Genomic DNA, 13,171 nt, shown 5'->3' on the forward strand with positions numbered 1-13,171 from the left:
ATTGCTCTTCTTTGCTCTTCTTTACATTTTTTCCAAAGTCTCTTTTTTTCTAATCTGATATCCAAAACTGGATGCAGTATTCCAGGTGTGATCTTACTAAAGATTTATAAAGTGGTACTAATACTTCACTTTATTTTGAAGCTATGCTGTGTTTATACATCCAAGGATTGTATTAACTTTTTTGGCTGCTGCCGCACACTGCTGGCTCATGTTTAAGTCATCATCCATCAGGACTCCAAGGTCCCTCTCACAGTTATTGTTTTTGAGCCAGTTCCTGTGTGCTGTCTCCTTGTTGACCTAGGGCAGTCATGGCTAACCTTTTTGTGCTTTTGTGTCAAAAATGTGTGTGTGCGCATGACAGTGCACATGTGCGTGCCCACACCCATAATACAATGTGTGCACGACAACCCCCTGCGCATGTGTGAACCATCCCCCCCCGTGCGCAAGTTCCCCCATGCATGTGCATGTGACCCCCCCGTGCCCCATTTTGGGCCTAGCAGGCCTCCCTGAAGCCACCTAGGACCAAAAAAGGCATGCAGGGGGGACGCACCACACCCCCTGTGCTCCCCCCTGCACCCCCAGAATGCCTACGCTTACAGGTGTTATGTCTGCCTTGTATGAAGCTTTATTCCTCTCTAGCATTCATCTCCATTTTTCAGTGATGCATTTCCTGCCTTTCTAGGATTTACCTCTATCTGCTCCTGTGAGGCACTTCCTGTTCCTGTTGGATGTATATACAGCTCAGCTGGGGCGAGGGCTCACGTGCCGGCAGAGACCTGTGGCACACGTGCCATAGATTCGCCATCACGGACCTAGGGAATTACCATCGCTTCTGTACATTTTTCATTCATTTGTCCAAAAGTCATCATGCTGATCCAATTCATCCTCTGCTTGAATGTGATGAGCTGAATCTAAAGATCATTTGAAGGATATAAAAACCTTGATCACAGACTAGCCCACTTGATGTGAGAAAGCATCCAGAAAGATCAGTTTAGAGAAGCCCTGGGCAAATTGTTTGAAGTAGAACTACATATTGAAGCCACAAAGGTGCCATAGATACCCAAATGCTCAGCATGGTTGCTTCAAGGCTCTCCCAAAGCATTATAAATATGCATTTACATGTCCAGGAGACATTTCTCCTGAGTTCACTAGTGGAGAGAAGCAGCAGGCATTTTACCTCACCTGTTATCCTGGCAACTGTCGAAACAACTTCAGGAAAAGCTTTGAAGCAACCTTGTGTATTTGCTTGTTGCAATTATTTATATACTCCCATATCCCAAAATTCTGAGGAGTTATGCAGTATCAAATTCCATAAAATATCATAAAATCCACAAACCTTTCACAATAAAACCAAATCAAAATAAGGTTGTACTAAACCTGGCAGCCCATTTCATCATTAAAATTCAGAATTAAAAGTCCCTTAAGAGAACGGTCTTCCTTTTCTTTCATTGTCTAAGCTGAGAGCTAGAGGGCAAGAATACCTCTAAGGCCAAGTTGTTCCATTGTGTTGGGAGAAAAACAGATAAGGTTGTTCTCCAGGTCCATGTCTCAGGCACCTCTCGAGAAATTGGGATTTTAAACATCCACTTCCTAGATGATCGCATCAGACAGGCAAAATCCATTTAGAGAAGATAATGTTAAACAGTTGCATTTTGAAAAAAACAGATCTGGAGCATCCTATTGAATGATTTTCATGACACTGACTTACTTCATAACATTCAGCTTTAATAATTATGCTTTTGTAGTGTTTGGACAGAGAAACTAATTCAGTTATACATGTTATGTTGAACTGAGACTCGTAAATGGTTTCACGATAGTGCTATAACAGGACTCCAGTCTTTCAGAGCTTGAATGAAAATTCTGATGCCAAGATTCAGCCTAGTTAACAGGCATTCCTCTCATTTGCTTAATGTTATGCTATTGCATCAATACAGTACCTGTTAGGCAAGGACTTTTGCTACACACACAAAAAAGGGATCAGACAATCCCTACAACTGTTTGACACTTATTTAGCATTGACATCGTGTTAGATAAATACCATGTTAGACAGCACAATTAGCCATCTGTTGTTGTGAGCTGCATTTGTTCTTGTTTGACCGGTGCTTATTTCATTCCTCTATCAAATGCAGAAGTCAAAGGTGGCAGTAAAACAGAATCACATTTTTGTGACGAATTAAGAGTTTTAGAGGAGTCTGGCTTGGCTCCATGTTCTAATTTGAGAGCACTTTATTTGGGATGGGTGTTGTTCCTCCCATTCCTGGGAATATTTCTGAATATTGTACAGGTGTCAGCACTGATGAGCTGGATTGCCTGTGGGTACTTCACCCAAGCACAATGCTTGTGCGCCAGCAGACAGGTCTTGCTAACTAATGTGGGAGGGTAGCCTCCAGCCTCCAGCTAATGCCATAGAGCGGTTTCTTTCTCCCCCCTCCCAAATTTTCACCTTCGTTTTAAAAGGATAGGTGCCTGACAAGTTACAATGTAAAAATCAAACTGGAATCAAAGGTGCTTTCATAGGTTGTTGTAGGTAGCTTGTCAATGACAAGTTCTTAACAGCATGTTGTGTTGACCTAGAGTTCCATAACTTGGGCTGAAGCATTACAATATTTCGTTACACCAAGTCAAACCTGCATAACCTCCTGATTTTTTGTAGAACTAATTCTGTGACTCTCCCTCCTACCTTGCATTGTAAGAATTAAAGGTGTCCTGTGAGTTCTGACCCTATTGTCAGAATATTACTTTCTTTAAAAATGCTTTCATACAAATTAGAATTAGAATTTTTTTTATTGGCCAAGTGTGATTGGACACACAAGGAATTTGTCATGGTGTAAATTACATGGGAGATAGAGGGATACTCTATCCCTGGCCTCCTTCCCACCAACTAAAAATATGTTATCCTTTGCTTATCCTGGCTGGAAACCAAGATGTGTTAGCTTTTACTGTTGGTTCTTTGGATAGTTACTGTTTTGGGTTTTTCTCCCCTGCACACTGTGGCAGGCAGAGGTGAAGCTGGGGAGAGGTTTGACAAAAGTGCTCTTTTAAGTGTTTGTAAGAGTGGCTAAGCTTCCAGTATTTGGAGTGCTTGATAAAGTGAGCAAGCTCTGGGTTTCAGTGCCATGCCTGTCAAGTGGTAATAAGGTAGCCCTGCTGTTTCTTTCAGAGCAATAAATACAGCTTATTAAAAACCACTGTGAATCTCTGCCCAAACATGTGAGAGCTTGCTTAATTGTTGAAGGTGCCTTGTCTCTTTATCATAGCTTTGGAAGCTAGGACACACAGGAAGTGAAGCTCTTTTTCCCCTTTCTTTGTAATGAGCAGAAAGCTTTCCAATTAGGGCAAAATGTGCTATTTCCACCAACGATTCCTATAAAGAAAGAGTGCGATAGCTCATTGCATACCTGTGGCTAACCTTGGCTTTCAGTTTCTCTATTCTCTTGTGTCAGTAAGTGGATCCAAAGAACACCTCTCGGTACATTTGCTCCGTGTCCTCCTAGGCATTGCCTTGAGGCTTATTGGTACATCTAATAAAATTTAATGAGAGATTGTGTGTGTTTCTGTGCATATATACGCACTTATGGGAACAAAAAATACTAGAGCTGTAGAAAAATTCACTCCTGTTTTCCTCTAGCCAGTGAAAAGAATTGAAGGATTTGGGGACTTTTGCTAGAAAACTAAATCACTCCCTTCTAAACCTAAAATGCAGAATATTCATGAACTGACAGACAGATAAGGCATACTAACACTACATTATGGAAGGATAAAAAACAGTAAAGTATGATCCTACTAGAATAAAATTAAAGGAGATTATGAGGTCTTCCCTATAGCTTGGCTAAAGTGCTCCCCTCCCGTTTGCAAATCTGCAGAAAACATATTGCTGTCCATATGCCAGTCCCTGTTGTTTTTGTTGTGGCTTGTAGCTGAAAGATACCGTATATCCAAGTATTGGTTTTGGTTTTAGTTAATAAACGTTAGTTACATTTATTTTCTAAACGTATCTGGAATACGTTTAGAAAAATTGGAATCCTTGAATACATAGTTGCATTCATGTAAAATCTATACATAGGTCAGAAAACCACAGTATGGACCGAAGATGGCAAAACACACTGGCTCTAATTAGCAAAGGACTGAGACAAGGCTGTATCGTCTCCCCTTATTCAATTTATGTGGAGAATATATATTGGGGATAGGTGGATTGGATGAAGATGAGCAGGGTTTTAAAATTAGAGGAAGAAACATTAATGACCTATGCTCTGCTGGTGATGCTACTCTGGTTAAGTGAAGTGGCAAAGAATCAGCAAGCTCTCATAATGAAAGTGAAGGTGCATGGTGGAAAAAAATGGGACTAAGATTAAAAGTACAGAAGACCAAACTCATGACAGCAGGTTCATGTAATCGACAATGAAAATATTGGTTAGTTTTTGCCTTTGGAGTTCAGCTATCAACAATAAAGGAACCAATATTCAATAAATATTTTCAAATGCCATGATGTTTGTATACTTATAAATACTAGAATTGCGCAGGCAATGGTCTCCCTATAGTGTTCTAGGGAAGCAAAAGTTGGACTTTGAAGAAGCAAAATAGAAAAAATAGCTTTTTAACTTCAGTATTGGATAAGACTCCTGAGAATGCCCAGGCTAGCCAAGAAAATGTACAATAATAATTAAACAAAATAATTAAACAAAACCTAGAATTCTAACTCAAGGCACAGGTGACCAGGCTCAAATGATCATACTTTGGACATATTATGTGAAGACTTTGGCTTCATAAAGACTGGAGATCTCCTGAAAAAGAAACATCTCTAGTAACTTTCAGTTGGCTGTTTTTTTGGCAGGTTAAAAAGGAACTCCCAATGCGCCATTTCCCCTTACAATTCTAACGATGATTACTCGTGTGTGTGTGTGTGTGTGTGTGTGTGTGTGTGTGTGTGTGGTCTTGGTGCTGCTATATGTATGAACAGGAACGTTTATTTTGATGATAATGGGAACTTTCTTCCTACAGAGCCATCAGGAACCCTACACTGAGAAATTTTTCCTCCTCTACCTACAGGGGTAGGCAACTACAGTATGGCACCTTTACGACCTATAGACTTCAACACCCAGAATTCCTGGATCAGGAAGTCCATAGATCATAAAGGTGCTATAGTTGCCCATCCTTGGTTTAGATACTCATTTGTGGCAATAACTGTGTTTTTCTAAAATGCCCACATTTGCATTTATCATTGCAAACTGCATTCCTCAACAATAGGAGCAACTAAAAGTTGCTCTCCTCTAAAAGGCCATGGTGCAGCCATTGTTTGTTTTCATGGTTTACCTGGTATTTCTACAACCCAATAAAAGTTTGTATGAAATTGAAGTTCATACTTATAGCTCCTGTTTTTTTGGGTTGTTTTTTTTTATTGGGTTTCCTGGAGTCCTCTGTAATCAAAGCAATCTTCTGATTGCTTTTACTTTCCATGAGTTTTTTTTTTCCTCTGTGGTCAGATATCAAGCACTTTCACCAGTCTGATGTCCTCCAGATGTGGAGGAGGTTGGGAATAATGATTTGTAGAAAAAAGAGAGAGACCTCCTTTGTCACTTGTCACAGTGGGTTAGCTGAGGACCCCTCACTATACAATTAAAATGTTTGAATGACAGAATGGAGAAGTTCGGTTTACCAGACTCACAAATCTTTCAGGCTACAGTAATTCCAAAATACTGTAATCTTATCCCAGAGAAGTAAAGCCTCATGTTTAATAACCTGTGGCAAACAAGAACTGCCTCTGGGCAAAACAGAGGGGAAAACATATGCTGCCTTTTGTATTGTGGAACTTGTCTCTGAGTGTCAGCTATCCAAAAATAGGTATGTGTACCTGGAGTTTGAAAGCAGGGGCGTCTGTTGCTTCAATTGCTTGCACGAAAGGGAGATCGGCAGCTGCAGTCTTCTTCTAATCCTGCTCCTGTAGATTTTTTTGACCGAAGTCTCTGTTTTGCCATGTGCCTGCCATTTGCAAAAGCCACCCCACAGCTTGTATTTGATCTGAGGCAAATTTAGACTTAGCTCCAACTCTGAGGAGTTTGCTTGGATCTGCCTGGGGCTGAAGTGTGGGGGCTGTGCTCTGAAGCTTAAGATCAGTTCCTCCCTCTCCGCTCTCCCATTTTGCTTTGCATGTTTGGAGAGAAGGAGTGACTCAAAGGCAGAGAGAAGATTTGGGCTGCCTGCCAGTCCCTTGGTGCTGTGCTGTGACCTGCTGCTGTGGGCACCCCCCCTAGCTGTCTTCACTCCCTTTGTCTGGAACTGGCCTGTTTCCTGAGCCAGGCCTTTGAATCCTTCTTCAGCTACTGTAGTCAAGGCCTTCACACAACAACACTGCCACTGGTGACCCATGGGTTTCCCGTGCAAGGGACAAGGAATGTGGAGGATAGGCCAGCCCCATGATGGATGAACACAAAAGGGGGAGAGAGAGAGAGAGTCCAGAAGTAAAGCTCACACTGTGTTAGTTAAATGGCAAACGGATGCCTTGTGGAGGGTTTGTTTTTTTTTAAATGCATTTCTGAAAAGAAGCCTGAGAATTTGTAGCATATTTTAAAGAGATATATAATTAAATTACCATCTGAAATGTAGATTGTATTCTCATAAGCAAGATCAACATTTTACACCTGAAGGGGAAAAAAAAGATCAAAAGCAGCAGTAAAAAAAATCCACAGCAAGAACAAAGAGTGACCTCCAACTCTCAAAATGACGGCCGCAAATGGAGTTAATTTGAATTTTTCTGTATGCTTTAGTAACTGTCTTCAGAAAGGAAAAAGAAAAAAAATACGAATAGATTTTTAATCTGACACATTCATTTGTTCACCAGTTTTCCAAACCAGATACCTCTGGTTAAGTCATGATTACTCTTTTCCTGATTTTGTAGATGCTTATCTGTTCACATTTTCCTAAACAGGCACCTTGTCAAGAGTCTTTGTGAGATATTCTGTCCCTCCAGCAGTGTATAAAATGAAAAGTATAAGTGGGGAGAATGCTAGATAACAAGATTTTATTTAATAAGACAAAATGCACACCTTTAAGTTGTTCTACATAGTCTGACAGTTCAATAGGCATTTTGCAAAACAATAGTGTGAATTGCTTTGAGGGCTTTTAATGTAACTGGAGATGTTTCTAAGGTGAATACTAGCACAACCTATTTTAACATTAGACAGTAGTTGGGTATGTTCCTTGTTTCTGAATTTGGTTTTGGTAAGGAAAAAAATGGAAAAAATAATGCAAACTATGGCGATAAGGTTACTTAAAGGAAGTTGTTATCTGGTTCCCCTCCTCCCTTTTCAGTGGTGCTTTGCCTATTTCTGTAATTGCATTTTGTGGGAGAGTATCTTCCAGCTATTTGGGGGATATAGACTCTTCATTGTACACATAGCTACTGGCGGCATGGTGGCATCTTTGCAACTTGATATTTGTCACAATAGAGCCAACCCTAGTTGTGATTTGTGGTTTATACCTTCTACAGGTATGTTTGTGGGTTTTCATGTGTTTGATGGGAGAGAGACTAAGGGCTCACTTCAGTTCCACTCATGTTGTTTATTTAAACAGAAAACCTAGTCAGGATATTTTTTGCAGTGATTGTGAAACTGACTACAAGTGTTAAGAACTCCTTTAGAAATTATACAAGCAGAGGAAAGCTGCTTTCTTTTTCTCATATTGTGACATTGACTAGGAAGTGAACAGAAGGATTTAGATTGAGTTGTTTGATAGGGTTGTTTAAATTCCTTTCTTAGAATAGTTAAGGAAATGGATGCTGAGAAATACTTAATTATGGCCAGGAGCTGACAGGTGTTGTTAAAGAAGAGCAAAGTCAGTAGAAAACCAAATTGTTCACAGGCCTTATCATTTCACAGGAAAAAGGTTAACTTTGCTCCAGGTTCAGACAAACAAGTGTGGAATTAAAAAAAAACACCTTGAAATAAGCCAATTTATCATGGGGATGGTGCATCTGGAGTCAACTGTAGAGGGGTGCAAAGAGAGTATGCAAAGTGCAAATTAGAAATGGGCCTTTTTACTAGATTCATCCTAATTTGGGAGCAGCTGTATTTGCATTGTTCAGTAGGTTTTGGTCAGTATTCTGCGCCTCCCTATCAATATTTTCTGTCGTAACCATTAATTGGCTGCCCTGAAGTTTTATAACAGAATTCTGCTTTCTTTTCGCAGCCTGTCGTGGGGACGTCTGGAATTCCACAGGGGCCTTCAGATGAGAAAGTAGCTGTGGTGACAGTAGATGACTGTGATACTTCAGTGGCCTTGAAATTTGGCTCTATTCTAGGAAACTATTCCTGTTCAGCTCAAGGGACACAATCAGGCACAAAGAAGTGAGAATTTTACAAGCACTATTAAGTTCACCTGATGAGCTTGTAATCATAAGTATGGAATAGAGATGGGTGAAAGCAGATTGACTTTACAGGAGTTATTCAGTGGGGAAATGGCTGTGAGAAAGATAAGCCGTGGGGCTATAATTAACTTTATTAATTTTTCTGGCTCAACTTCATCCTATATGAGAATGTGAAGTACTATAGATTTTATTGGTCATCTGCTTTAATGTGCTAGTATTCATGGAGATAGGAAGCTAGTAATTTGACACGTTGCATGGATGCCTATACAGTACATAAACCTGTAACCATAATGAGAACTAATACTACTGTATGTTCCAAAATACATTATTTCTATTTTATAAATACTATTCGGCTGTTATGTTAGTCTCCCTTAACCCGAGTGCCTTCTGGATGAATGAACAGACATCAACTTCCAAATACCAATCAATTTGGCTATTGCTGAAAATTCTGAGAAGTGAAGACTATACTCAGGGCAGGACATTTGAGATGGTGATGATATATTCCTTAGTCTTCCCTGCTAATTTCTGCTGCTGCACTTTTACATACATAGTGATTTGCTAAAATCTCAAACTTTTACTATAAACCTCTAACTATAAATTGGATTCATAGTGACTCTGAGGTCATATGTCTACTCTTTTAATATAATGTGTGATTGATGACAGCTTAGTATCTGTTTAGGTCAGAACAACTTTCTCAAGCAGATTTTTTTTCCCCTTGATCATGTTTTTCTCTTGAGTAACTCTAATTTGACTTTACAGATCCTTGGATTTGACAGGTCCTTTGTTACTGGGTGGCATTCCTGACCTTCCTGAGAGTTTCCCAGTACGGAACCGGCATTTTATAGGTTGCATGAGAGACTTCCTGATCGATAATCAAGATATAGACCTGGCTGACTTCATTGCAAATAATGGAACTTTGCCTGGTATGATGAATTCAGGGGAGAATTGATAGTTTACGCAAATGGTGGAGTTTCTGTGGGTGGAAATTGGCAAACAGACAACCACCTATTGGGAACACCACAGCAGGCCCTAGCCATTGTCTGCAATATAACACATCCATAGGAATGACTTTCATTCATGACTTAGCTCCTCATTACTCAGTAGCAAATTCAGCAAACACTTTCCTAATCCCTGGAGAATCTTCTATTACTAGCCTTCCAGTGCATTGTTACATTCTCCTTTCAGGCTGTTCTGCCAAGAAGAATTTTTGTGATAGCAGCACATGCCATAATGGTGGAACTTGTGTCAACCAGTGGAATACTTTCACCTGTGAATGCCCCCTGGGTTTTGGAGGCAAGGACTGCAAACAAGGTAAAAGATGGAAGCTGCTAAAGAAGGTGCTTTTTAGGAATGACATATGTGCTAATTGCCAGGAACTATATCAGGAAGTCACACCTTTCCTAGCTCCATAGAAAATATACTATTCTAATTATTAGAAGAAATAGAAGAAAAGGTGGGAATGCTAATGTCCTAGAAACTCTTCTCTCTCCCTCTCCCTCTCTCTCTGTCTCTCCCACCCTCTCCCTCTCCCTCTCCCTCCCTCCCTCCCTCACTCCCTCTCTCTCTCTCTTTCCAGTCCAATAAAATATATAGAGAGAGGATGTGCTGATCCATTCTTGCAAATGCCTGGAGATCTAAGTTAACAAAACAGCTGTTACTTACTTAGCTGCAGAATACGATTCTCTTAAATACTCTTTCTTCTAAAGTGGTTATATCATCCAATATAAATTAGCAAAAATGGCAGGGGTAGAGAAGCAGTGGTTCAAGCCCTTATTTAGGATGGTAGCTCCCATATGTCTGGTTGGTTATAACAAGGAGTGAAAAAAGAAGAAGAAGAAGAAACATGCTTGCCCAGATTCAATCAGAACAGCACCACAATGGAATGAAATGATTTTTTAAGTGCCCTGTGGAATGGGGGAGAAAAAGGAAAATGCCAAGTATACCTCCACATAAAACATGAGCCAAACTCTGGAGGCAACCACAAAGAAAGCTGTTGTCTCATATATATTGCTGCACTTTACAAGGGAAATTAAGAGTACTCTTAATAGAAGCCTTTCTTGATATTTGGACAGGATGGGCAGAATCAATTCTGACAAGAAAGTGCCTAATGTATCTTGATGCTACACCATGTAGAGATTTACAGGGGATAATTAACACTTGTAAATTGGACCTATAAGCTTAATAACAGTCAATGCATTATTATTATTCTGCAGCATTGGGTAGTCTTGACACCAATCTGGCCACTTCATTCTGTATCTTCTGCAACTTCAGAAGTTGCAGCTTCTGAGCCACCTCTAAAGGCAATTCTGCATAGAATGCAAGTGGTGATTAGGGACCGTGGTTCCATTGTAAGGATATTCTGATCCAGGTAGGATCATAACTAGGATACTAGACAGAGCTAGGCAAAGTTCAAATCTTTGACCATGGCTTCTGCCTCTTATTTGAACAGGAACCACAAATTCAGAAGGTTCCCTAATCACAAACCATTTCTTTGGGAGGGAGCTAAACCCCATTAAAAGTAAACCTTGGAATCAATGTTTCTATACTGTCTAAGTAGTTATTAACATAAAACAACTCCATCAGCTAATGCTTAATCTTAGTGTGTCTTGCTCCATCCAGGGTTTAGTAGCCCAGGTTCAAGACTTCCTTGGAATATGTAGGGTGACATATAACTGATTGTTGAACACATGTGGGTAACACCCCACTTAAGCCAATGGATGACCTCTCCCAAGTTTTCATATAAATGTTAAATAATACAGGGAGAGCACAAAGCTCAGGGGTACCACACATTAGAGCAACCAAGGGTTTGAATACTATGCCTTTATAGTAGTCCACTAAAACCATTTGCTCAGATAGGAGTGAAACTATAGGCCTTGCAAGCAGTCCAAAAGTGTGTTGTTAGTTGCGAAGTCGTGTCCGACCCATCGCGACCCCATGGACAACCTTCCTCCAGGTCTTCCTGTCCTCCCGGAGTCCATTTAAACTCACGCTGACTGCTTCAGTAACTCCATCCAGGCACTTCATTCTCTGTCATACCCTTCTTCTTTTCCAAAAGAGTGCTATGCTTTATATTGTTGAATGCCACTGAAAGACTTAATAGAGCCAAGAACAGTACACTCCACCCATCCAGATTTCCAAAATAGCTCATCTTTTAAGGAAGAAGTGTCATTTCTTTTCCATGCCTGAGTCTGAATCCTGACTAGAAGGGATCTGCATAATCCATTTCCCCTAGGAATTTTTTTGTAATTGGGTCCTCACCTCCTTGTCAACATCCTTCCACATGTTAATGACTAGAAAAGTTGATAATTATAAAGTGGGTTTATTGGTTCTCACATTTTCAGCAATCAAGAAACCAATATAGTAGGCTTTAGCAATCCAGCAGAAATGGAGTAAACCATTTTACCTCTTCTGGAATCTTATATAACAAAACTACAAAAAGGATATTAAAAAATGTTTTCCCTCTCTTTTTGTGATGTGTGTACAAATATGTAACACCGTAGAAGGCAATGGCAAGCCAATTCTATATAGTTGCCAGAGATTACAATATGAATATGAAATTGTAGTTACCAGAAGGCCCTTCTATTGGAATGGGTTCAAACACACTCATTTTGTATCTCCAACCTATGCAAGGGCTGGGTATGGCCCCTCCTATATTCATTTGTACAGCAAGAAAATTGGGAGAAAGAATGGACCCCCACAAACTCCCCACTCTAATACAGGACTACAATACAAAATTCTCTCCTGCTTCTCCATATGGTACTTACTTTTTAAGGATTTTTTTTTTAAATCATCAGATCATTGATTAGAACTTGGGTGGAATTGTTGAACACTTTAAGCCCAAAATGCTGAAGGAACACTGTTTTAAAAAATATTATGAGTATATAAGAATAGTCCAACACACACACACACACACACACACACACACACACACACACAAACAATTTTATACACTTGTTGAACTCCTCTTTTTTCTCTGTGAAGACATGGCAAGTCCTCAGCGTTTCTTGGGCAACAGTATGGTGATCTGGAGTAATTTGGCATTGATCATCACGCTTCCATGGCATATTGGACTTATGTTTCGTACCAGGCAGAGCAACGGTGTCCTCCTCCGTGCTGCAGCAGGGCAGCATTCTACCATAACTCTTTGGGTGAGCGGGCAACTCTTTACTATTGTCTTGCAGATTAGTGGCCTAGAGAAAACCACTTTGTGTTACAACACAACAGGGCACCTTGTGGCCCATGGACTAGGTGCAGCCTCCTAGCATATTGAAAAATATCCCACCAACATTTATTGATAGAATATGTATATTCTGGAGCACCATTTCAGAGGATTGGTGGGGGGATTTTAAAATGTGGAGAAGGGTCTAGTTTTCTCCCAGATGCCTCCCATTCCAGTTGCAGTGGCAGCAAACCACAAAGGGAGTTATCGTCTCCATGTACCTCTTAAGGGCAGGTATGGAACTGTGTACTTTCTGGACTCTAGATGGGGGGATTTGACAGACAGAGATGGGTAGTGCCTTCTGCAGTGAAAACGTGGCTCAAAACTAAACTCATTCTGTTCTTATTTCTTTGCTCAGTTAAATGAAGGTACAGTGCTGATGACCGTGTACCGAGCCAACAGCCAAATTTCAGCATTGAGGCTACACCAGGTGAAAGTGAATGATGGTGACTGGCATCACCTACAATTGGAGCTGCATAGCAGCTGGGACAATCCAGAAGCCCAGTGGTTAGCCATAATGGCTTTTGATTATGGTTTGCACCAGGTACAGTGAGCACTAGAACTCAATTAATATCAATGGTCAACTAATGGCT

At 40.3% G+C, this 13,171-nt stretch overlaps 1 protein-coding gene across 6 annotated transcripts in view; it reads left to right on the top strand.

Annotated features, from left to right (window-relative positions):
- CELSR2 (cadherin EGF LAG seven-pass G-type receptor 2) overlaps window positions 1–13,171 on the top strand; it is a 99,821-nt gene that overhangs the window by 55,050 nt on the left and 31,600 nt on the right. For all 6 annotated transcript variants that reach the window (XM_087889585.1, XM_034414755.3, XM_034414753.3 and 3 more), the window contains exons 6-10: window positions 8,182–8,339; window positions 9,119–9,282; window positions 9,545–9,670; window positions 12,341–12,507; window positions 12,937–13,122. In XM_087889585.1, the coding sequence (XP_087745711.1) occupies window positions 8,182–8,339; window positions 9,119–9,282; window positions 9,545–9,670; window positions 12,341–12,507; window positions 12,937–13,122 (801 nt within the window). The remainder of the gene's footprint in view (window positions 1–8,181; window positions 8,340–9,118; window positions 9,283–9,544; window positions 9,671–12,340; window positions 12,508–12,936; window positions 13,123–13,171) is intronic.

This window comes from Pantherophis guttatus, chromosome 3 (assembly GCF_059756535.1).
Source record: "Pantherophis guttatus breed Tessera chromosome 3, ASM5975653v1, whole genome shotgun sequence".
In the NCBI taxonomy this organism is placed as follows: domain Eukaryota; kingdom Metazoa; phylum Chordata; class Lepidosauria; order Squamata; family Colubridae; genus Pantherophis; species Pantherophis guttatus.